This window comes from Somniosus microcephalus, chromosome 4, assembly GCF_052327205.1.
Source record: "Somniosus microcephalus isolate GS21.2 chromosome 4, FLI_Smic_1.0, whole genome shotgun sequence".
In the NCBI taxonomy this organism is placed as follows: domain Eukaryota; kingdom Metazoa; phylum Chordata; class Chondrichthyes; order Squaliformes; family Somniosidae; genus Somniosus; species Somniosus microcephalus.
In genome coordinates, this window is record NC_140990.1 from 254460388 (window position 1) to 254487067 (window position 26680).

Below are 26680 nucleotides of genomic sequence, written 5' to 3' on the forward strand. Positions count from 1 at the left end.
TAGCCATGAAATAGTAAACTCAGCAACTGCATTGTATGCAGTTAGGAATCATTGAATTTCTTCCTCATTCTTTTATTCTTCCAGTACCTCTTTAAACATTAGGTCACCTATCAACTTTGTGGGATCGGGAGGAAATTACTGACCTGGTTCCTTCTTCAGAAATATGCATTTGCTATCACTGTAAGGTACAGTAGTATTTGATACTGTGAAATCCACTTTGTATTAGGAATAGAATAGTTATGGAGAATCGATCAACATTCGCAATGAAGACAAGCCATTCCAAAGCTCACATTTCGGACACCTATACAAAGCAATCCTATATGCAGGAAAGCACAGGTAGTAGTTTTTTTTTTAATATGAATATGAATTCCATTTGGTTGTGGAAAATACACGCCAATGCATTTTATATATACTTTATAGACTTTCAGAAAGCTATTAAATAGCCTAAATTATATTTTCTTTAGTTTTAGAAATGTTATTTACTATAGCTTCCCCCATCCATTGATGGGCTTGCTGAAGGGTAAGTAGTATCAGGAAGCAATCTGTCGCAGTTGTCGCATAAAGAAAGTCAAAGAGATATAGTACTTTAGAACATTTGCATGCTGTAGGTTAGTGTATGTGTGTCATTTCTTTCTCTTATTTCCCCACACAATATGAACGCCACCTTGGGCTACTCTCCAGCTTCACCACTAATTTTCAGTTTTCCCATTTGTATAGTCTGTTTGAAAATAAGTACATTTTCATTGGTTTGTTTTGGACTGAGCCTTTTGCATGCATTGACATTATCAAGGGTTGCTCCTCTTAAATTCTATCATTCCTGATGCAGGAATTTTCTGATGGTCCGTGATTTGTGTTTTTGCTGCTCACCAACTAGATATAACTTATGAGGACTATAAAGGCGATCTCACCTTTTCATAATGAGTATGGCTTGATTGCAGTCAATGCTAGAGGTCATGGGAAATTGACTTGTAGAGGTTGAATCAGCCTTCCAAAGATGCATTGATTGAAGGAAGATCTGGCTGAACATGAGTAAGCACCAAAGGTAACTGGGTCAGCTGGGCTCAAACTATTTCCTCCAGCATTGGATACAGTTTCTACCTAAGTTCAGGGATTACATACATGAGCCTAGTATATTGGCTTTTGATTAAAGACATTGATACCACACGATGGGCATAGATCAGCTTTGGTCAAAGCTGTTGCTTCTGTATTTGCTCCTGTCACAAACTTTATTTATTTGTTCACGGAATGGCTGAATTTATTGCCCAGCCCTAAATGTCCCAATTTATTGCCCATCCCTAGTTTTCCCAAAAGGTTTGTGATGTGCCTTCTCCTTGAAACGCAGCAGTGCTTCTGGTGATGGTGCTCCTATGATGGTGTTTGGTAGTAAATTCTACATTTTTGACCCAATGGTGAAAAACAGTGGTATATGTCTAAGTTAGGATGATGATTGATCCTGACCGCTAGGCTCACACGCTGCTCAATTCACCCCCCCACCCCCCTCCTTCACTCACCTACCAACAATCTCTTATCAATCACAACTCATATACCTATCATTCATAGCCTCACCTCACCCTCAGACACTTAGCACTGCTGCAACCTCACACCCACATCTCACAGCTTGCACACGCTGCCAGCTATTCAACCATGACAACCACATCACTCAAACAGATTAACAGATTGCATGACACTCACTGACACACTTCCCTCTTTCTTGCAGGAGAAGTTGGCGCGTAACGGGAGGCAGCAGGTGCTACCCGAAGGGCTCATGCACGCCTGCATAAACTTATCCTGATGGAGGAGACGGTGCTGGCCATTATTGGGAGGGACATTGCTGAGCCCGTGGCCAGCGGTGAGGCTGAATCAATTGAAGATGACGGTATCCTCATACCTAATTCTCCTTCTCACATCCCACTTCCCCTCATCCCACAATCTCTTCTGATTTATAAGCTGCAGATGGTGTAAGCATGCACGTCTTGCTTCCCCTCCCCCCCCCCTCCCTTAACCACAACCTTACCCTTGTGCCTTTCTCCTTTCAGATAACCAAGAACTGCATGCTGGCCAGGCACTGATGGAGGAACACAAAATGCAAGAGGAAGAACGTAGTGATGCAGAACACACAGCACCGTCACTCGATTTCACACTTCCAGACACCAGCTCAGATACTGACACTCCACGTACTTTAGAAGATAGGTTAGACGTGGGATCTGTATGTGGTGAGACATCGGGCATGAGTGGCCTGCAGCCAGGCAGGGGGGAAAGGTAGCATAGGTGCCAGTTCGCCAGAGGGCGAGGTCGCACACAAGTTCTGCTGTACAGGACTCAGATGAGGACATCGATGGGGCAGCCTACAGAAGAATGCTAATGGGTATGCACAATGAAATGCTTGGTGCATTGGCAGGCCTGCCAGAAAGCCTGAATACAATGTCAAGGAGCATGGAGGAGTCCAGCACCAACCTTGCACAGGGCTTTGCGCAGAGCGTGGACCCTATCCTCTCCAGCGTGGAAGGGGTGGGCAAATCCATCTGCGCACTTGTGGACCCAATCATCATGCAGCGTATGATGGCTGATGTCTCAGTTTCCATTGGAGCACAAGCAGAAACCACCCAACGTCTGAGTGCTGCAATGGAAGCTCAGACTGAAGTCATGCACGCTCAGCTTGCTGCCACGCAAGCAAAGACCGCTGCCATCATGGCTGGGTTTACCAGTGTTGAAAGGGGCTTGCAGGGTGTCACAGCAGTACAGCAATCTGTCCTGCAGCAAATTACTAGGATTGCTGAGGATGACAGTGTTCGTCCTCCCACCACTGCCACTCCGCCAGTGCCTTTGCTGTTTCCTGTCAGCTAGCCAGCCCAGACTGCTGCCGCCCATGACAAGGTGGTGCACTCTAGAGCCGGGCCAATAGACCCAGAGCTGCTCGAGGCCGTCCTGCAAGACCATCTGCAGTCTCCCCCACTGAAAGTCAGCAGCCTTCCACCAGCCGTGCTGCAGCCACTGGGGTAGCATTGCATAGGAGCACTAGAACAGACAAAGGCACACTGAAGACAGGCACTAAGGGAATGCACAAGGGTGATTAGTTGACTTTTGATTGAAATATTGTAATGATGTGATTCATAAAATTGATTTGGAATGTTTGTTTTGTGGTGACTTTTATTGCAGCATTGTGGCCAAGATGATGCTGTGATGGTCAGTAACAGAGGGAAGGTAAGGTGTGGGACTATTGTTGAATGGGGAATTGGGGTCACTGATTCTGCAGTCAAATGTGTTGATCACGGACAGTCTGGGCAAAAAGGGGCTGTCGGTTGCCTCCTCCCTTTCGCTTCCTCCTCCTCCTCTTCTGCCTCCTACTCCTATTCCACTTTCTCCTCCTCCCCGCCTCTTCCTCCTCCTCAGCTGGTTGCCATATGCCTGGTGGCAAGGGCTGTGCCCTCGTGATGGCGAGGTTATGGAGCATGTAGCAGACCACGACAAATCTTGAGACACATTATTTGTGCAGTCTCTTGCTGAGAAATGGGAATCATAGAATTATATAGCACAGAAAGAGGCCATTTGGCCCATTGTGCCTGTGCCAGTTCTTTGGTAGAGCTATCGAATTAATCTCACTTCCCCTGCTCTATCCTAATAGCCCTGTAGATTTTTTTTTCAAGTACTCTGGGCTCCCACGCTACAATCGGAAGCCGCCTGCCCACCCCATGCCAGACTGGGTTTTACCTCCCTCACCTCGTGCCACCACCCCACTAACTACCGAGAACAGTCAGTCATTCTCGGGAGTCGCCTCTGCTTCACTCGGAACAGTTTATCGCCCCCTCGCTGGTTCACACGGGTGGCAGCTGCTGGTCGAGGTGGGAAAAGAAGAAGAGAGGATAATATTACTTACTGCCTTGTGTCTTTTTGAATTGGACAACATGCTGTGCCAGCCTGTGTGCTCATGAAGTCTCCCCTAGAAACATAGAAGATAGGAGCAGGAGTAGGCCATTCGGCCCCTCGAGCCTGTTCTGCCATTTAATGAGATCATGGCTGATCATCCAAATTCAGTACCCTGTCCCTGCTTTCTCTCCATATCCCTTGATTCCTTTAGCCTTAAGAAATATATCTAACTCCTTCTTGAATATATTTAATGAATTGAAATGCACTGTTCCCTGACCAGGGTTCCCTGACCCCTGTAAGATATAATATAGCCACAGCCTGAGAGAGCGTTAAAACATTTTGATTCTTGAGGTAATTGAGTATATGCTGTGAAACACTTCCAATGTAAATCTTGTTGGATGAAATTTGTTCATAAACAGATGGATGCAGCTTTAGTGCAGTTATTTCTGCATACTGGGAGCATGGCTCAAACCAATGTATATGAGTACAGACAGCAACATTTTTGCAGTGGTTAGCCATGTGCAGATTTACCTGGATAAAAATTGCAGGCTTTCTGCTTTCATTGTAGAAGAGACTGCATTGTTTTAGGGAAAAGAAGCTATTTGGTGAGCAGGTCCAAACTACCTTGGGCAGTTATAAATAGCGCAGAGCTTGTCTGACCATTCTAACATTACATCTAGGAGCCTAGTCCTTCAAACCATACAACTTTGTCAGGGTAGATCCAAGAAACCAAAGTATTAGTGCTTCCAGAAAAAAGGGACTTATCCTTGGGTTCAAGAGGGCCAGGCAGAATGACCAGCAAGGTAGGATGCAAGAAGGTAAATCCAGAATGTTACTTCAAATTAAAGTGTAAAAGTAAGACGAGAGACTATAGGTTCAAAGTAAAAGGCAAATTGAGGACTGATACAAGAAAATTCTTTAGCACACAAAGAGAGATAAACGTATGGAATGGACTCCTAGATAGATGAGTGAATGCAAAAGCTGTGGAATTATTGAAGAGACAACAGGATGCTGCAGGGAGAACTGTCGGGTGCTTCTGGATGGTTGAATTAAGATCGAGCAAATGGTGTCCTTCATCTGTAATTAAGTGCCCTACATCCTCACCTTCCAACTTGCATCAACACAGTCTCATTTTGGATCCTATTACAGGGTTAGATTTGCATATGATGATTTTCGGCACTGGCTGGAGGTTAAGCAACGGTATGTAACTGAAAACCAGTTGCATATAAATCTTGAGACTTCCCTGGGCTGTTAAAAAGTATAGTAATGTGAACAAATTGAGCTTCATGTTTGAGTCTGAAGATTTTGTGGTAAGACTATTTTAATTTAGGAAGACCATGAGGAACTCAGTTTCATTTGTTTACCCTTCTTCTCTAAGAAAAATGCAACGGTTTTGTTCTGCAGTAAAAAATTGATTTTGTTTCGCTTTTTGAAATTGATAGAGCACCCAGGACATTGGTCTAGATTAGCCTGTGGATTCGGATCATTGTCTATATTCCATCTCCAGCTATTTATATGACTTTGATGCACACCAGTTTGCAAGTAGAGATTGATATCTGAGGAGGAATATTAGATTAGTGTACCTTTTGTGTTAGCCAATAATCGGGCAGTTTCTTAACCAACATCAGCTCAGCTCAGCTCTCAACATCAGTTGAGGCAGGTGTTGTTGGTATCAATGCCAGTGTCTATACCAGGGGGCAGATACCACGCCAAAAGATAGCAGGATAGATTTTCCTGCTCCGCTCTCACTTGCTCCGACACTGGCTGGGAGTGGTGGGCTGTTTGTGCGCATATCATCAGACTCCGGTTCCCCTGACTGAAACCCCAGATCCCCGTTGCTCAACACTTCCCCACCTTACCATCCCTCTGTTACGGAACATCACGGCGTCCTCTTGGGAACAATGCTGAAATGAAAGCCACCACAAGACAAATATTCCAAACATAATTTATAACTGATTAATCCCAATATAACTTTACAAAGTCAACTAATCAGCCTTGTACATTCCCTTAGTGTCTGTCTTGTTGTTCCTTTGCCTATTTTAGTGCTCCTACACAGTGCTACCCCAGTGGCTGCAGCATGGTTGGTGGAAGGCTGCTGACTTTCCGAGGGGGACTCTACAGATGACCTTGCAGGACGACCTTGAGCATCTCTGGGCCTAGAAGGCCTGGCTGTAGACTACACCATCTCGGCATGGGCGGCAGCAATCTGGGCTGGCTGGCTGGCTGACAGACAACAGCAAGGGCACTGGTAGAGTGGCAGTGGTGGAAGTACGAATTCTGCCATCCTGAGCCACTACGACTCCCTGCGGCGACGCTTCAGCATTCCTAGCCATCTGTTGGAGGACAGATTGCTGGACTGCTGTGCGTCCCTGCAAGCCCCTTTCCACACTCTTAAACCCAGCCACGATGGCAGCAGTCTGAGCTTCCACTGCAGCACTTAGACGTTGGGTCCCTTCCGCTAGTGCTGCAATGGAAGCTGCGACATTGCCCATCACACCCAGCATCATGGTTAGGTCCACAAGTTCTCTACTGGACTTGCCCATCACTTCCATCCTGGAAATCATGTGTGCCAAGCTCCGCGCAAAGCCCCGTGAAATGTTGGAGCCGGACTCACCCATGCTCCTTGACAGTGACGAGGCTCTATAGCAATCCTGCCATTGCACTAAGCATTTCTGTGTGCATGCCCATCACCCTTCTTTTGAAAGCTGCCCCATCGTATTCATCGTCTGAGTCCTGTGCAGCAGTACTTGTGTGCGATCCGCCCTCTGGGAAGCTGGTGCCTGCGCTACCCTTTTCCCCCTGGCCTGGCTGCAACCCACTCATGCCCGGTGACACACCACGTGCAGATCCGGCCTCTATACTACCCTCTAAAGTGCGCGCAGTGCCGTTTTCTGAGCTGGTGCCTGGGAGTGTCAGATCGAGTAACGGTGCCTCTTCTCTGTCACTCTCCTCCTCTACTTCTTGCTGCACAGGCTCAGCTGCTGTCAGTTCTTGGGCAGCACAATGGTCGGGTTGTGGTGAGGGGGGGGCAGGGTAGCAAGATATGCATGCCGTCAATCATCAATGCTTTCAACCTCGCCCAGTGCCACGGCCTTACTGACGACCCCATCAATGATTTCTAGCACAGTCTCCTCCAGCTGAGTCAGGTTGTATAGCTGTGCTTGCATGCCCCCAACTCCCCCATCGTTCCTGCTCTCTTCTGTTATGAGCCACTTTGGCCTGCAAGAGAAAGGGATGTCTGTCAGTGAGTGTGGTGCAATGTGTTTGGGTGATGTGCCTGTCATGGTTGAATAGCTGGCATTGTGTGCAATGTGTGAGATGTGGGTGTGAGGCTTGCAGCAGTGGTAATTGTTTGAGGGTGTGGTGAAGCTATGATTGTGAGCTGTGACTCGTGATTGCTAAAGATTCTTGGTAGGTGAATGATAGGGGTGTGGTGCATTGAGCAGTGTGTGAGGCTCGTGGTGCAGTTGGTGGGCTATGGCATTTGAAGATGCATTCACTCATCTTGACCACTCGAGTGAGGCCATTAAACTTCTTCCGGCACTGGATCCATGTCCTGGGGGCAACACTGTTGGCACTGAAGGCTTCTTTGATTTTTCTCCCACTGCCTTCACACACTGTGTCTGGAGGGCCTCCTGCCCCCCTGCGGGTAGAGGAGCCTGTCTCCTCCTGTACATCCCTGCACCAAGACCTCCAGTGCTGCATCTGAGAACTGAGGTGCCGCTTTCTCCCGTGTTGAGACATATTGCTCCAGCTCCAGCTACAATGAAGTACTTCTGTATCAGCGCAACTCCCCTTTAAGAAGTGCAGGCAGCCTTTGACTCTTTAATTAGAGAGCAGACCACACAATACTGTTGAACGCTGAGTTAATCAGCAGCGTGTTTAGCGCTGAACTTAGGACTGCAATCATGATAATGAGCAGGCAGCATGAATTTCACGTGCTGCCTGCACTACTTTCAAGAGATGTGGGCAGATCACTCATCGCAATCCTTGCAACTGTTTTTGGGCCTAATAAAATTTTGCTGCCAAAGTGTTTTTTTTAAACAAGTGTGACCGAATAATTTTTGTTTTTTACAATGCTTCTGAAATATTTTGTTTCTAAATGTCTTTGTAGTTGGATCTTGTTTACCATATTAACTTGATTGCTTCCATTTGTATTTCACCAGAAGAAGATTATACTTCATATACAGTTAATTTAGAAAAAATAAGGGCAAATTAGGAATCAAGATTCAGAATGGTGGTGAGGTGAAGAAAAGTAAAACAAATACATCAAATGGATACTTCCTATTTGTTTTTAATGATTTATATTCTAATTTTGTTTTCAGAACACTCTGCATCGTTAAATAGTGAACTGAAGAAGTTAACAAAACCAGAGTCAAAAAGGTCTACTGAAAAACAACAGAACGTGGATGTTAAGAAACAGCATGTTGAATCCAAGATGAATGGTAATTATATATTAGCAGTAGATTACTTTGCACAGTATTTTTTGTCACTTGCTTATGCCTAATTCAACCATCTCATTGCTGTACTGAATGCTGAGCAGTGTTCTGCAAATGTATTAATTATGCAGTTCAGTTTTCATTCTTAGAAGAATGAAACTGCATTATTAAAAACCTCTCCAATTACCTGAAAAATGAATTGAGACTGAAAAAACCTGTTTCACTTAGGACAGTTCAGGGGAGGAGATTGAGAGAGGTTGCATCCCTTTTTAAAAATTCATTCCTGAGATGTGGGCGTCGCTGGCAAGGCCAGCATTTATTGCCCATCCCTAATAGCCCTTGAGAAGGTGGTGGTGAGCCGCCGCCTTGAACCGCTGCTGTCCGTGCGTTGAAGGCACTCCTACAGTGCTGTTAGGGAGGGAGTTCCAGGATTTTGACCCAGCGACGATGAAGGAATGGCAATATATTTCCAAATCACGATGGTGTGTGACTTGGAGGGGAACTTGGAGGTGATGGTGTTCCCATGTGCCTGCTGCCCTTGTCCTTCTAGGTGGTAGAGGTCGTGGGATTGGGAGGTGCTGTCGAAGAAGCCTTGGCGAGTTGCTGCAGTGCATCTTGTAGATGGTACACACTGCAGCCACGGTGTGCTGGTGGTGGAGGCAGTAAATGTTTAGGGTGATGGATGGGGTGCCAGTGAAGCAGGCTGCTTTGTCCTGGATGGTGTTGAGCTTCTTGAGTGTTCTTGGAACTGCACATATCCAGGCAAGTGGAGAGTACTCCATCACACACCTGACTTGTGCCTTGTAGATGGCAGAAAGGCTTTGGGGAGTAAGGAGGTGAGACACTCGTCGCAGAATACCCAGCCTCTGACCTGCTCATGTAGCCACAGTATTTATGTGGCTGGTTCAGTTAAGTTTCTGGTCAATGGTGACCCCCAGGGTGGGGGATTCGGCATTGGATGTCAAGGGGCGGTGGTTAGACTCTCTGTTGTTAGAGATAGTCATTGCCTGGCACTTGTGTGGTGCGAATGTTACTTGCCATTTATCAGCCCAAGCCTGAATGTCGTCCAGGTCTTGCTGCATGCGGGCATGGACTGCTTCATTATCTGAGGAGTTGCGAATGGAACTGAACACTGCAGTCATCAGCGAACATCCCCACTTCTGACCTTATGATGGAGGGAAGGCCATTGATGAAGCCATTGATGAAGGTGGTTGGGCCCAGGATACTGCCCTGAGGAACTCCTGCAGCAATGTCCTGGGGTTGAGATGATTGGCCTCCAACAACCACGACCATCTTCCTTTGTGCTTGGTATGACTCAAGCCAGTGGAGCATTTTCCCTCTGATTCCCAGTGACTTCAATTTTACTAGGGCTCCTTGATGCCGCACATGGTCAAATGCTGCCTAGATAGCAAGGGCAGCCACTCTCACCTCACCATGAATCTGGACTTGATTTGAATTCAAAGGTAAAAGGGAAATAACCTGCAGTTCATCCTAATCCTCAGAATGCACATTTTCAATTCTTTCTTTCAAGTTGTCTAATAATGCCAGTTTTGGTAGATATTTTCTTAGTTTACCAGTAATGACCAGGCTTCCTTACAATGTGAATCAGGTCTGTAGCTTTCAAGTTGTATTACCAACATTTATTACGATGCATGATTTTAATCTTCTAGAGTATTGCTGGGTAACACATTCCCTCTGTAGGATTTTAAAAGTAACAAATTTCAAATTGACACGTGCAGTCAAGTTGTGGACATTTACTCATGTCTTTTGCTGTGTTTGTGTTTGTTATGTATTATGTGTTCTATTGTGTGTTCTCCTCCCACCTGTGGTGGCGCTGTCACAGGAGATAAATGGTTGGGTATTCTCTCGGTTAAGTTTAGCTCTCTTTGTTCGGAACTTGCCAGAACTTCCTTTCCTTCCAATAAAGCACTTCATGTTTGAATCTCTGAGTTCTGAGTCCTAAATTGTGTCTAGGTAGAAAGGTACCGACACAACAAGTGGCGACGAGGAGCGGATGAATCTGCATACGTTACGGGTGCAGTGAGTAAACAGAAAATTTAATTTGAAACGTGAGATGGCTACTATATTAGGAAACATCGGTGATTTTGATGAAAATGTGGAGCAATGGAGCGCATATACGGAATGTTTTGACTATTTTGTATTGGCGAATGCGGTGGCAAATGAAAAGGTCGTGCCTACCTTTTTGAGTGTAATCGGGTCGAAGACTTTCAATTTACTTCGCAGCCTCGTGTAGCCAGATAAGCCAGGAACTAAAACATATGAGCAACTAGTGGAAATTCTTGGAGTACATTTTTCACCAAAACCTCTGGTTATTGCTGAGAGATTTAGATTTCACAAACGGAATCAAGAGGAGGGGGAATCAGTGACGATGTTTATTGCTGCTTTAAAAAGGTTGTCGGAACACTGCCAGTTCAAGGAGGTGCTGAATGACACCATTAGAGACAGACTTGTGTGTGGTCTGCAAAATGCAGCCACACTGAAGCGCCTTCTTACTGAGGACAACCTTACTCTTGAAAAGGCCATTGAAGTTAGTGTCTCCATGGAGATGGTGGAAAAGGAGGCTCACCAGTTGAGTTCAACAGGGAGAGTTCACAAGGTGTCGTCTGAGCCTAAAGATGCGCGGAACGGCACATGTTACCGTTGTGGGAAAACGGGCCATCACGCTAATGACTGCTGGTGTACGGAGCTGGAATGCCGAAATTGTGGCAAAAAGGGTCACATTGAACGCGCCTGTAGAGGTAAAAAAAGAACAGACAGAGCTGGGAAGCATGGAAGCAAAATGCCTGTATTTGGACAAGAGAGGAAAAAGAGTGTTCATTCAGTGCAGTATGATGGAACAAGCAAAACAGAGGGGAGTGACACCTCTGAGGAGGAAGAGGTGCATATACTGACGGTTGCAGGTGGTTCAAATGGCTACTGGGTGTCACCACTGGTGGAGGGACAATCAGTGCAGATGGAGGTGGACACAGGCGCGGCTGTGTCCCTTGTTTCAGACACTGTCTACAACAAAATGCTAAAGCATCTTACCCTTCAGCCAACAAACATTGTGCTAAAGACGTATACCGGCGAACCTGTGGCCATGAGAGGCGTCATTGAGGTGACAGTTAAATTGAACGGACAGACTGCAAAACTGCCACTATATGTGGTAAAGGGAAATTACCCATCACTACTGGGACGTGCGTGGCTAGAGAAAATCATGCTGGACTGGCCTGCAGTCCGCATGATGTCAAAAGGGGAGTCAGGCCTGACTGCAGTGTTAAACAAACATGCAGAACTCTTCAATGGGGAACTTGGGAGCATGAAAAAGATCAGCGTGAGACTGGACATTAAACCTGACAGCAAGCCGAAGTTTCACAAAGCCCGACCTGTACCCTATGCAATTAAGCCAAAAGTTGAGGCTAACTTGGAGGCCTTAGTCGAGAATGGAGTCCTGGAGCCTGTGAGCGTGAGCAAATGGGCCACACCCATTGTTCCTGTCCTGAAAAAGGATGGATCTGTTCGAATCTGCGGGGATTTTAAAGTGACTATTAACCCGGTGCTGTCTGTGGAACAGTACCCTCTTCTCCTCATTGATGATCTTTTTACGGGCCTGGCCGGAGGGCAAAAGTTCAGCAAAATAGACTTATGCCAGGCTTATCTAAAAATGCATGTCGATGACAAATCAAAGGAGCTGCTGACAATTGTGACACACAAGGGGCTATACAGGTACTGCCGCCTTCCATTTGGAATTACGTCGGCCCCAGCTCTATTCCAAAGGGCAATGGATCAGATTTTGAGTGGACTGCCAGGAGTCCAGTGCTACCTGGACGACATCCTTGTCACTGGGACAAATGAGGAGGATCATCTTCTGAACTTGGATGCGACACTACAACGACTGAAAGAGTACGGACTCAGAGTTCGTAAAGACAAATGTGAATTCTTTCAGTCTTCAGTTGAGTACCTGGGGCATGTGATTGATGCTACTGGCCTGCATAAGGCGCCGCCAAAGGTCAAGGTGATCGTGGAGGCCCCAGCACCCCAGAATGTGAGCCAGTTACGTTCATTTCTGGGGCTACTTAACTACTATGGGAAGTTTATTCCAGACATAGCAACATTGCTGAAGCCGTTACATCAGTTGCTATGTCAAGGCAAAATATGGAAATAGACTGAACTGTGCAACGAAGCTTTCGCCCAAGCAAAGAAAGCATTGCTGAATTCGGAGGTCCTGACACACTTCGACCCAAAGCTACCCGTGCAGCTAGCATGTGATGCATCACCATATGGTGTGGGAGCAGTCATATCCCACATCATGCCTTCGGATTAAGAGAAACCTATCGCCTTCACATCACGCACCTTGAACAAGGCCGAGAGTAACTATGCGCAGATCGAGCGCGAGGCCTTGGGAATCGTTTTTGGAATTCGAAAATGTCACCAGTACCTGTTTGGGAGAAGGTTCACACTCCTGACAGACCACCGTCCATTGACTTCAATCTTCGGGCCCCACACCGGAATTCCGTCTCTCGCTGCAAGCAGGATGCAAAGGTGGGCTTTACTGTTGTCAGGACACACATACGACATCAAATATCGCAAATCAGACTTGCACGGCAACGCAGACGGTCTCTCGAGGCTACCCTTGCCTGTTACTCCCCCAGAGCCTCGTCAGATAGACATCTTCTACTTTAGACAAGTGGAGGGAGCACCTGTCACTGCAGTTCAGGTGCGAAGGTACACCCGCAACGATCCAGTCCTGTCTGAGGTAATGGACGATGTCATTCGAGGGAGAGCGATAGGAGATTCTCCTAGTTTGAAACCTTACGTTTCAAAAAGAAATGAGCTCTCCGTCCAGGCAGGTTGTCTTCTTTGGGGACGCCGTGTCATCATTCCGCCACCTCTGAGGGAACCTATACTGCAACAACTTCATACAGGCCACAGTGGGATGGTTCAGATGAAGGAAATGGCAAGAAGCTACTTCTGGTGGCCAGGTCTCGATGGGAATATTGAGGAGAAAGCCAAAACATGTTCCCCATGTCAAAGGGTCCGGAATGTTCCACAGCTGGCAACCCTACACCCCTGGGATTGGCCTGCAGAAGTGTGGCAGCGAGTACATGTGGACTTCGCCGGTCCTTTCGAAGGGAAGATGTTTATGGTGGTTGTGGACGCTCGTAGCAAGTGGCCGGAGGTCGCTGTGATGAGGTCTACCACGGCAGAGAAAACAATTGAGAAACTTGGTGAGATGTTCAGCCGTTATGGCTCACCGGAACAACTCGTAAGTGACAATGGTCCACAATTTGTATCACAGGAGTTTGCAACCTTCCTGCATGTGAATGGTGTCCAACACATCAGGTCTGCGCCCTATCATCCCTCTACTAACGGCCAGGCAGAAAGGTTCGTGCAAACTTTGAAGCACGCTTTGAAGGCATCGCAAGGTCAGGGCTCAATCCACCAACGCCTGAACAGCTTCCTGTTGTCCTACAGGAACGAGCCGCATGCCACAACCAAAACTTCCCCCGCTTCGCTCATGATGAAGAGGCAGTTGCGGACAAGTTTTGACTTACTCAAACCTCCAAGGGCAGAGCAGGTTGTCCATCGTCAACAACAAGCTCAAGTTGAAAAGAGAGAGAAAAGAGCCAAGGAGAGACGGTTTCATCCGGGAGAGCACGTCCTAGCTCGAAACTACAACACTGGACCGAAATGGGTTCCTGCTACGGTGATCGCACAGACGGGCCCTGTGTCTTACACGGTTGAGACTGCTGAGGATGTCGTCTGGAGAAGACACACAGATCAACTGTTGCTAGGAGCAGAGACAGCCACAGAGGCTCCAACGGCTGGTTGGCCTGAACTGTTTCTGAATGATACCGCAAACCAGCATCCTTTGCCACAGTGCTCTTCTCCAACACAGGAAGTCAAAGAGACTGTTCCACCTGTGCAAACTCCTGACTTTCAACTGACACAGGCACCTTCTCCATCCAGGCCTGTGTCAATGCCTACTGCTGTGGAAGCCAGCGATGACCGCCGGTATCCTGTCAGAGAGCGTCGGCCTCCAAGACGCTTGGATCTGTAGGCTTAGTGACTTACCCACAAGACTGAGGCAGAATAAACCCCAGGGTAAAGTCAGGGTTTCAGGCAGTCTACCTCTACCCTAGGTTAGTTGAGTGTATTGAAAGTAACTTACCTATTGAGGAATAATGTGGACCTTCCATTTAAGAGGGGAGGAAATGTTATGTATTGTGTGTTCTATTGTGTGTTCTCCTCCCACCTGTGGTGGCGCTGTCACAGGAGATAAATGGTTGGGTATTCTCTCGGTTAAGCTTAGCTCTCTTTGTTCGGAACTTGCCAGAACTTCCTTTCCTTCCAATAAAGCACTTCATGTTTGAATCTCTGAGTTCTGAGTCCTAAATTGTGTCTAGGTAGAAAGGTACCGACACAACAGTGTTAAGAACATAAGAAATAGGAGCAGGAGTAGGCCACTCGGCCCTTCGAGTCTGCTCCGCCATTCAATAAGATCATGGCTGATCTTCTACCTCATCTCCACTTTCCTGCACTATCCCCATACCCCCTGATTCCCTCTATATTCAAAAATCTATCGATCTCTATCTTGAATATACTCAACGACTGAGCCTCCACAGCCTTCTGGGGTAGAGAATTCCAAAGATTCACCACCCTCTGAATGAAGAAATTTCTCCTCATCTCGGTCCTAAATGGCCGACCCCTTATTCTGAGACTGTGACCCCCTGGTTCTGGAGTCCCCAACCAGGAGAAACATCCTCCCTGCATCTACCCTGTCAAGCTGTAAGAATTTTGTATGTTTCAATTAAATCACCTCTCATTCTTCTGAACTCTAGGCCTAGTCTACTCAATCTCTCCTCATAGGACAATCCCCCCATCCCAGGAACCAGTCTGGTGAACCTTCTTGCACTCCCTCTATGGCAAGTATATCCTTCCTTAGGTAAGGAGACCAAAACTGTACAAAATACTCCAGGTGTGGTCTCACCAGGGCCCTATATAATTGCAGTAAGACGTCTTTACTCTTGTACTCAAATCCTCTTGTAATAAAGGCCAACATACCATTTGCTTTCCTAATTGCTTGTTGTTACCTGCATGTTAACTTTCAGTGATTCATGTACAAGGACACCCAGGTCCCTCTGAACACCAACATTTCCCAATCTCTCACCATTTAAAAAATACTCTGCTTTTCTATTTTTCCTACCAAAGTGGATAACTTCACATTTCTCCACATTATATACCATTTGCCATGTTCTTACCCGCTCACTTAGCCTGCCTATAGCCCCTTGAAGCCTCCTTGCATCCTCCTCACAACTTGCATCCTTAACCAGCTTTGTATCATCAGCAAACTTGGATATAAATTACATTTGGTCCCCTCATCCAAATCATTGATGTAGCTTGTGAATAGCTGAGGCCCAAGCACTGATCATCGTGGTACCCCACTAGTTACAGCCTGCCAACCCAAAAATGACCTGTTTATTCCTACTCTCTGTTTTCTGTCTGTTATCCAATCCTCAATCCATGCTAGTATATTACCCCCAATCCCATAAGCCCTAATTTTGTTTAATAACCTCTTGTGTGGCACCTTATCAAATGCCTTCTGAAAATCCAAATACACCACATCCACTGGTTCCCCCTTATCTATTCTGCTAGTTACAACCTCTAAAGACTCTTAACAGATTTGTCAAACACGATTTCCCTTTCATAAATCCGTGTTGACTCTGCCCAATCCTATTATTTTCTAAGTGCCCTGTTACCATGTTCTTAATAATAGATTCTAGCATTTTCCCTACTACTGATGTCAGGCTGTAACTGGTCTGTAGTTCCCCATTTTCTCTCTCCCTCCTTTCTTAAATAGTGGGGTTACATTTGCTACCTTCCAATCCGTGGGAACCGTTCTGGAATCTATGGAATTTTGGAAAATGACAACCAATGCATCCACTATCTCTATAGCCACCTCTTTCAAAACCCTAGGATGTTTCACCTGGCCACCCTTTCCGAGTCTTGATTCCTAATTTGCCCTTTTTTCCAAACTAGGGCCACTATGACTCATAATTAGTCATAGATTCTAGATAGATTTTCTTGGGCTTTTGCATAACTGGCTTTAGTTTACTTTGGTTTGAGAAATTGAAACTTCAATAGTGATTTTTGGAGCTCATCTCAGCAGAAAGTTAAGAAATAATCAGGGTTTGGAAGCCCATGTTTGTGAGTCAACTGTTCAACTTTTAAACGGTTTGCAATGTATTAGGCCAACTGGATAAATAGCTGTTTCTAGATGGTGTTCCTCACCTGGTCAAAGTTCCTCCCTGTTACACTTGGGAACCATTGAAAAACTGCTAATGTTTTACAAGAAAAAGATTTTTCTCTGAGCCGTTTTTGACAACCAAGGGATCTGGAGGATTTTGCCCTAGTTTAGGGATAAGCAAATTCCTCGAGAAGGAGAAGTTCATGAGCATTACACAATCTCAGACATTTTTCCTAAGTGATTGGTAGGCCTTGATTCACCTCCTGAATGTATTTTCATGTTGAGATTGACCCAGGACATCAGGCGTTCTTGTTTAAGGAAACAACACTTGCTTGTTTATCTTTGTTTAGCTGTTGCAACACTCTGAGGACCCCATCAATGAACAACAGTGACAACATATGCAACAGGTTTTCTGCATCTCCAGGATTATTATTAATTATAAGAAATCTTACTCTTCTTTGAATTGTGCCATGAGATCTTTAACGATTTAACACATCATCCAAAGGACCTGACTTCCATCACAATGCTCCCTCATTACTGCATTGAAATATCTATCTAGATTATGAGCTAATGTATCATCAGAGGCCTTATAACAAGCAATCAAATAAAATGAAGAACAAACCTCCACACTTTTGTGTTACTATGCACACTGAAAAAGCATTGAAACATTGTTTTAACGACTGCCCAAAAACAGTAATAATATTTCCAAGACACCTATATACAAAGTGTTTATTGCAAGTGTGATCAAATTATTATTTTTTTTTACAATGGTTCTGAAATATTCTGTTAAATTTCTTTGTAGTATAATTCTGTAGTAGGATCTTGTTTACCATATTAACTTGATTGCTTCCATTTGTATTGCACCAGAAGAAAATTTTACTTCATATACAGCTAATTTAGAAAAAATAAGCACAAATTAGGAATCAAGATTCAGAATGGTGGTGAGGTGAAGAAAAGTAAAACAAATACATCAAATGGATACTTCCTATTTGTTTTTAATGATTTATATTCTAATTTTGTTTTCAGAACACTTTGCATCGTCAAATAGTGAACTGAAGAAGTTAACAAAACCAGAGTCAAAAAGGTCTTCTGAGAAACAACAGAACGTGAATGTTAAGAAACAGCATGTTGAATCCAAGATGAATGGTAATTATATATTAGCAGTAGATTACTTTGCACAGTATTTTTTGTCACTTGCTGTACTGAATGCTGAGCAGTGTTCTGCAAATGTATTAATTATGCAGTTCAGTTTTCATTCTTGGAAGAATAAAACTGCATTATTACAAACTTCTTACATTACCTGAAAAATGATTTGAGACGGAAAAAATACAATGACTTCAGTCTTCCCAGTATTTAGTTAGAGGCAATTTCTGCTGTCGGACAAGCAGTGTGACAAATCAGAGACAGTCGAGGGGTTGAGATAGGTGGTGGTGAGGTAGAGCTGAGTGTTGTCAGCGTACATGTGGAACCTGATGTGTTTTTGGATGATGTCGCTGAGGGGCAGCATGTAGATAGGAGGGGGGCCAAGGATAGATCCCTGGGGGGCTCCAGAGGTAACAGTGTGGGAGCAGGAATTGAAGCCTTTGCAGGCGATTTTCTGGCTACGACTGGATAGATAAGAATGGAACTAGACGAGGGCAGTCCCACCCAGCTGGACGACATAGAAACATAGAAGATAGGAGCAGGAGTAGGCCATTCAGCCCCTCGAGCCTGTTCCGCCATTTAATGAGATCATGGCTGATCATTCAAATTCAGTACCCAGTCCCAGCTTTCTCCCCATATCCCTTGATTCCTTTAGCCTTAAGAAATATATCTACAGGAAACTTTGGTTTATCCGGAGGTTGTATGTCCGGAAACCTCGATCTACTGGCAGAAATCAGGAGCCGTTTTGTTAGGTTTTTTTTCTTCTCGTGGCTTTTTTTTTCCAACAGTCAGGCTCTGGAAAGTCTCTCTGAAGCTGTTGCTAAGCTACAGAGACGCTTCCAAGGTACGGGCCGACTGTTTAGAAGCTGTTGCTAAGCAACAGTGTTTGTTGTCAGATACGGAGATGAAAACCTCCGTATGCTTCAACATTAACGCTGGTATGTCTGGCAGTTTTGATAGATCGGCAACAGCTCGGTCCCGTCGGTGCCAGATATAACGTTTCCTGTAACTCTTTCTTGAATATATTTAATAAGTTGGCCTCAACTGCCTTCTGTGGTAGAGAATTTCACAGGTTCACCACTCTCTGGGTGAAGAAATTCCTCCTCATCTCAGTCCTAAATGGCTTACCCCTTATCCTTAGACTGTGACCCCTGGTTCTGGACTCCCCTGCCATCGGGAACATCCTTCCTGCATCTAGTCTGCCTAGTCCTGTTAGAATTTTATAAGTTTCAATGAGATCCCCTCTCATTCTTCTAAACTCTAGCGAATATAAGCCTAATCGACCCAATCTCTCTTCATCCGTTATTCCTGCCATCCCAGGTATCAGTCTGGTGAATCTTCGCTGCACTCCCTCCATGGCAAGAACATCCTTCCTCAGATAAGGCGACCAAAACTGCACACAGTACTCAAGGTGTGGTCTCACCAAGGCCCTGTACAACTGCAGCAAGATATCCTTGCTCCTGTACTCGAATCCTCTCGCTATGAAGGCCAACATACCATTTGCCTTCTTAACCGCCTGCCGCACCTGCATGCTTACCTTCAGCGACTGGTGCACAAGAACACCCAGGTCTCGTTGCACTTCCCCTTTTCCCAATCTATTGCCGTTCAGATTCTTCCTGTTTTTGCCACCAAAGTGGATAACCTCGCATTTATCCACATTATACAGCATCTCCCATGCATCTGCCCAATCACCCAACCTGTCCAAATCACACTGGAGTTTCTCTGCATCCTCCTCACAGCACACACGCCCACCCAGCTTTGTGTCGTCTGCAAACCTGGAGATATTACATCTAGTTCCCTTGTCTAGATCATTAATATATATTGTGAATAGCTGGGGTCCTAGCACCGATCCCTGCGGTACCCCACTAGTCACTGCCTGCCACTCGGGAAAAAAACCCGTTTATTCCAACTCTTTGCTTCTTGTCTGCTAACCAGTTCTCTATCTAAGTCAGTACCTTACCCCCAATCCCATGTGCTTTAACTTTGCACACCAATCTCTTATGCGGGACCTTATCGAAAGCCTTCTGAAAGTCCAAATACACCACATCCACTGGTTCTCCCTTATCTATTCTACCAGTTACATCCTCAAAAAATTCCAGTAGATTAGTCAAGCATGATTTACCTTTTGTAAATCCATGTTGACTTTGTCCGATCCTGTCACTGTTTTCCAAGTGCTCTGCTATTACATCTTTTATAATGGACTCTAGCATTTTCCCCACTACCGATGTCAGGCTTAACGGTGTGTAATTCCCCGTTTTCTCTCTACCACCTTTTTTGAATAGTGGGGTTACATTAGCTACCCTTCAATCCATGGGAACTATTCCAGAGTCTATAGAATTTTGGAAGATGACCAGCAATGCATCTACTATTTCTAGGGCCACTTCCTTAAGTACCCTAGGATGTAGATTATCAAGCCCTGGGGATTTATCGGTCTTCAATGCCGTCAATTTCCCTAACACCATTTCCCTACAAATACTGATTTCATTCAATTCCTCCCTCTCATTAGACCCTATGTTCCCCGACATCTCACACACACAGAATCACACAGAAACCCCACAGTGCAGATAGAGGCCATTTCGGCCCATCGAGCCTGCACCGACACATATCCCACCCGATCCCCGTAACCCCTACACCAACACATATCCCACCCTATCCCTGTAACCCCACGTATTTAATCCCCCTAACACTAAGGGTCAATTTATCATAGCCAATCAACCTAACCCGCACATCTTTGGACTGTGGGAGGAAACCGGAGTACCCGGAGAAAACCCACGCAAACACGGGGAGAATGTGCAAACTCCACACAGACAGTCGCCCGAGGCCGGATTCGAACCCGGGTCTCTGGCGCTGTGAGGCAACAGTGCTAACCACTATGCCACCGTGCTGCTCTGGGAGGTTATTTGTGTCCTCCTTTGTGAAGACAGAACCAAAGTATGTATTTAATTGGTCTGCCATTTCTTTGTTCCCCATGATAAATTCCCCTGATTCTGACTGCTAGGGACCTACGCTTGACTTCACCAATCTTTTTCTCTTCACATATCTATAGAAACTTTTACAGTCAGTTTTTATGTTCCCTGCAAGCTTACTCTCATATTCTATTTTCCCCCTCTTAATTAATCCCTTTGCCCTCCTTGGATCTTATGCTATCCCTAATTTCCCTTGTTCGCCACCTTGAGTCACCTTTTTTGTTTTATTTTTATGCCAAACAGGGATGAACAAATTCTGTAGTTCATCCATGCGATCTTTAAATGTTTGCCATTGCCTATCCACCGTCAACCCTTTTAAGTAACGTTCCCCAATCCATCCTAGCCAACTCGCGCCTCATACCATCTTAGTTTCCTTTATTTAAATTCAGGATGCTAGTCTCTGAGTCAACTACTTCACTCTCCATCTTAATGAAGAATTCCATCATATTATGATCGCTCCTCCCCAAGGGGCCTCGCACAACAAGATTGCTAATTAATCCTTTCTCATTACGCAATACCCAGTCTAAGATGGCCTGATCTCTAGTTGGTTCCTCGACATATTGGTCCAGGAAACCATCCCGTATACATTCTAGGAATTCCTCCTCCACATTATTGTTACTAATTTGGTTAGCCCAATCTATATGTAGATTAAAGTCACCCATGATAACTGCTGTGCCCTTATTGCACGCATCTCTAATTTCCCATTTAATGCCATCCCCAACCTCAGCATTACTGTTTGGGGGTCTGTATACAACTCCCACTAACGTTTTCTGTCCCTTGGTATTTCTCAGCTCTACCCATACAGATTCCACATCATCAGAGCTAATATCCTTCCTTACTATTGTGTTAATCTCCTCTTTAACCAGCAATGCTACCCCACCTCCTTTTCCTTTTTGCCTGTCCTTCCTGAATATTGAATACCCCTGGATGTTGAATTCCCAGCCTTGGTCACCCTGGAGCCATGTCTCCGTAATTCCAATTACATCATATCCATTTACATCTATTTGCACTGCTAATTCATCCACCTTATTACAAATGCCCGTCGCATTAAGACACAAAGCCATCAGGCTTGTTTTTTTAACATTCTTAGTCCTTTTAGAATTATTATTTACTGTAGCCCTGTTTGATTTACACCCTTGATTTCTCTGCCTTCCACTTTTGCTTTTCTCCTTCCTGTCTTTTGTTTCTATCCTTGCTTCCCTTTCCACTGTCTCCCTGCACAGGTTCCCAACCCCCTGCCATTTTAGTTTATACCCTCCCCAACAGCACTAGCAAACACTCCCCCTAGGACATCGGTCCCGGTCCCACCCAGGTGCAAACCGTTCAGTTTGTACTGGTCCCACCTCCCCCAGAACCGGTTCCAATGTCCCAGGAATTTGAATCCCTCCCCCTTGCACCACTCCTCTAGCCACGTATTCATCTGAAATATCCTTCTATTTCTACTCTGACTAGCACGTGGCACTGGTAGCAATCCTGAGATTACAACCTTTGAGGTCCTATTTTTTAGTTTACTTCCTAACTCCCTATATTCTGCTTTTAGGACCTCATCCCGTTTTATACCTATGTCGTTGGTACCTATATGCACCACGACAACTGGTTGTTCACCCTCCCCCTCCAGAATGCCCTGCAGCCGCCCCGAGACATCCTTGACCCTTGCACCAGGGAGGCAAAATACCATCCTGGAGCCTCATTTACAGCCACAGAAACGCCTATCTATTCCCCTTGCAATAGAATCCCCTATCACTATAACTCTCCTGCTCTTTCTCCTCCTGTCCTGTGCAGCAGAACCACTCATGGTGCCAGGAAGTTAGCTGCTGCTGCCTTCCCCTGATAAGCCATCTCCCTCAACAATATCCAAAGTGGTATATCTGTTTGAGAGGGGGATGGCCACAGGGGACGGAGGAGAGGCGTTAGAGGAGGATGGTGTGGTCAACCATGTCAAAGGCTGCAGACAGGTCGAGAAGGATGAGGAGGGATAGTTTACAATGGTCACAGTCACAAAGGATGTCATTTGTGACTTTGATAAGGACCGTTTCAGTGCTGTGGCAGGGACGGAAACCTGATTGGAGGGGTGCAAGCATGGAGTTGCAGAAAAGATGGGCATGGATTTGAGAGGCGACAACACGTTTTAGGTCTTTGGGAAGGAAAGGGGTATTGGAAATGGGGCGGTAGTTTGCAAGAACAGAGGGCTCAGGGTGGGTTTTTTGAGGAGGGGGGCTTTGAAGGGGAGGGGGACAGTACCTGAGGAGAGGCAGCTGTTAATAATATCAGCTAACATGGGGACCAGGAAGGGAAGATGGGTGGTCAGCAGTTTGGTGGCAATAGGGTTGAGGGAGCAGGAAGAGGGTCTCAAACTATGCAATTCAGTTTTCATTCTTAGAATAATGAAACTGCATTATTACAAACTTCTCATATTGACTGAAAAAACCTGTTTTAGTTAGGAAAATTGAGGAGAGAGGATATTGAGAGAGGTTTTATCCCTTGTATCTGGACTTGATTTGAATCCAAAGGACAGTAACCTAAATCCTTCTAATCCTCAGAATGCACTTTTTCAATTGTTTCTTTCAAGTTGCTAATAATGCCAATTTTGGTAGATATCTTCTCAGTTTACCAGTAATGATCAGGCTTCCTTGCAATGTGAATCAGATCTGTAGGTTCCAAGTTGTATTACCAATATTTATTATAATGTATGATTTTAATCTTCTCGAGTATTGATGGGTATCACATTTCCTTTGTAGGAGTTTAAAAGTTACAAGTTTCAGATTGACACTTGCAGTCAAGTTGTGGACATTTGCTCATGTCTTTTGTTGTGTTTGTTTTACTGTTTCACCTGACCACCCTCTCCGAATCTTGATTCCTAATTTGCCCTTTTTTCCAAACTAGGTCCACTATGATTCATAATTAACCATAGATTCTAGATAGATTTTCTTGGGCTTTTGCATAACTGGCTTTAGTCTACTTTGGTTTGAGAAATTGAAACTTCAGTAGTGATTTTTGGAGCTCATCTCAGCAGAAAGTTAAGAAATAATCAGGGTTTGGAAGTCTGTGAATCAACTGTTCAACTTTTAAACAGTTTGCAATGTATTAGGCCAACTGGATAAATAGCTGTTTTTAGATGGTGTTCCTCACCTGGTCAAAGTTCCTTCCTGTTACACTTGGGAACCATTGAAAAACTGCTGATGCTTTACAAGAAAAAGAGATTTTTCTCTGAGCCTTTTTTGACAACCAAGGGATCTGGAGGATTTTGCCCTGGCTTAGAGATAAGCAAATTCCTCGAGAAGGAAAATTGCAATGGGCCAGAATTGCAAGCCCCGTTTTTGCACTTACCCCGCGCTCCTGCCGATCAGCTCCAGGGACGCCTGCACTTGCTGAAACAGAAAGAAGAATCCCGGGCAGCGTATGACGTCACGCCGCCTAGGAGTGCAGCCAGCGCGAAGCCAGGAGCGTGCAGTGCAAGTGAGACACGCCCCTTGAGGTCTCAGTTTCACTGGACACGCCCCCAATGTTTCTGTCAAGCTGCTAAGCATTTTTACATGCAAAGCAGCAGTTTAAATAGGTTTCTGGAAGTTTTTTGAAGATTTTGGTAACTTTTATAAACTTTTTAAAATGTTTACATTATTTTGAGTAATCTGAAGTAGTTTTAAAGAGAATTAAAGCAATTTAAAGACTTTTAAAAGCCCTAAAAGAATTTTTTTTATTCCATTTATTTATTTAGCAATGTCGTCGTCATACGTGTCTTCACACTGTTCCCTTTGGGGAACTGTATGAAGTGGTGGAAGGATTTATGGCCATGATTAATGCTCATTCCGTGACCGTAACCATCTTTGAACCAGCCATTAGGGCGGTTAGTCCTATGGCGGGAGGGTTTTACGGGCTCCCACAAGCTATACAAGGAGTGGGGGCCACCCACACCCACGGACGCAAATATCCCACTGGATGTCAACCCAGAATTTAGAGCCGGAGCTCCGACTCCACTTGCCGGGACTGTCTGGAGCGGGGTTCGAAACCCTACCCTGATCTGGCCCAGCGGCGGGGATCCTACCGCTATGACAAAGGCCCAATCCGATTAGCAACGTGAAATGGCAGCATAGGGCTCCAGTCACGGGGAGGGAAAAGGCACAGGAAACGTATGGGTGTCACCTTTTGTGCGGAGTGGGCCTTTTGCGTAGCAGTAAGCATCCCCGCCGCTGGGCCAGAAGGGGTAGGGTTTTGAACCCCACTCCAGACAGTCCCGGCAAGTGGAGTCGGAGCTCCAACTTTAAATTCTGGGTGGACATCCAGCGGGATACTTGCGTCCGTGGGTGTTGGTGGCCCCCCCCCCTCAGATGGGTTGTGGGAGCCCGTAAAACCCTCCTGCCATAGGACTAACCACCCTAATGGCTGGTTCAAAGATGGTTACGGTCACAGAATGAGCGTTAATCACGGCCATAAATCCTTCCACCACTTCATACAGTTCCCCAAAGGGAACAGTGTGAGGATACGTACGATGATGACCTCTTGCGCAATGCACCTCCTTGGACCCTCAGTCGCAGATGCGAGGGGGCAAGTCGTGCAATTGTTAAATTTTTCATTTTATTGACATGTAAAATGTTGGCCCAGTAATTCCCTTCCAAATGTGCGAGTACGGTCGGGGTACTTACGCATCTGGCTGGATGAAATGCCGGTTTTCAGCATGCACAGTGCATGTGGGGAAAACCGGCATTTCCTGTCCTCTGAACGAAGGAGTTCAGAGGCAGAACGCGTGCGACTGCACAGGCAGTGCGTGCGCAGTATAATTCGCCGCTTTCATTAATGCTTTCAGTGAGGTCAAGTCATTACAACTTACACATGAAAAAAGCATGGGTACAGTTGCTCCAGAGGCTGCGGAGGAAGATATTTATTATCGTGGAGCTTCTGAAAGTATGTATGTCTGTATATATTCCTTTGCGTGTTATGTATATATTCCTTTACTTATGTGTATGAATGTATTATTTAATTATGACTTTCAGAGAAAGTAACTTATTGGAAAATCATAATTAAAAACATACATTCATACACAGTAAAGGAATATAAAACATACATACATATACGTAAAGGAATATATGTGGACATACATACATAACTCATTCTCACATTCCACTCACACAGCCACAATTGCTCCTTCTACCTACCGTTCTGAAAACCCTTTAAAAAAAAAAAAAAAAAAAAATTAACTTTAAAACTTACTTAAAATTTCTTAAAATAACTTCCCTCCCTTTCCCAAACAAAAATATTGCATTTCAGAAGCTCCACGATAAAATATATCTTCCTCCGCAGCCAATGAACAACTTTACACTTGCTTTTTTCAAGTGTAACTTCTAAGGACTTACCCTCACTGAATCCATCATTGAAATCCACAAAGTTCACTGCGCAAGCGCTGCCTGTGCAGTCGCACGCGCTGTGAATAGACCTCGGGTCTGGAAATGCCGGCGTTCCCCGCATGCGCTGTTCCTGCTGAACGCCGGCATTTCCAACGGCCAGATGCGTGAGTACCCCGACCGTACTCACGCTTCTGGCCGCGAATTTCTGGCCCAATGTTTTTTGTGTTAATGTTAACATCTTTTGTTATCCTCAAATCTTGGGCCCTTTCTCCACGTTTAATAACTTTTAGCTCGTTTCAGCAGATTCCTATATGCCTCACAAAGCTCTCCCTCCATTTTCCTTGTAGGTCATATTATAGGTTTAATTTGTACCACTAGCTGTCTCATCATATTCAGATAGCTAGTGGGAGGTAGGTCGTAATGAGGCACTTCTTTTTAAATCTAGAACTTTAAAAGGAAGCATATCTCAAGTTCCAGTTGATAACCAAGCTTTTGAGTTTCTTTGAGCCCTAGGTTTGGGATTCAACATCATGTATGATGCTAATCCCCTTTCACCTCAATGACCTCGCCATGCACCAAATTCTATCTGCTAGATAGGTTCTTTTCTGGATGGGCCACAAAATATGACAGGTCTCTGTGACATTGTTCTTTGACTGAACAAATGAGACAATCTTTTCTCAG

At 45.2% G+C, this 26680-nt stretch overlaps 1 protein-coding gene across 2 annotated transcripts in view; it reads left to right on the forward strand.

The window, feature by feature from the left end:
* erich2 (glutamate-rich 2) overlaps positions 1 to 26680 on the forward strand; it is a 178685-nt gene that overhangs the window by 97078 nt on the left and 54927 nt on the right. For both annotated transcript variants that reach the window (XM_085986245.1, XM_085986246.1), the window contains 3 exons: positions 227 to 336; positions 8190 to 8309; positions 17578 to 17697. In XM_085986245.1, coding sequence (XP_085842371.1) covers positions 227 to 336; positions 8190 to 8309; positions 17578 to 17697 — 350 coding nt within the window. The remainder of the gene's footprint in view (positions 1 to 226; positions 337 to 8189; positions 8310 to 17577; positions 17698 to 26680) is intronic.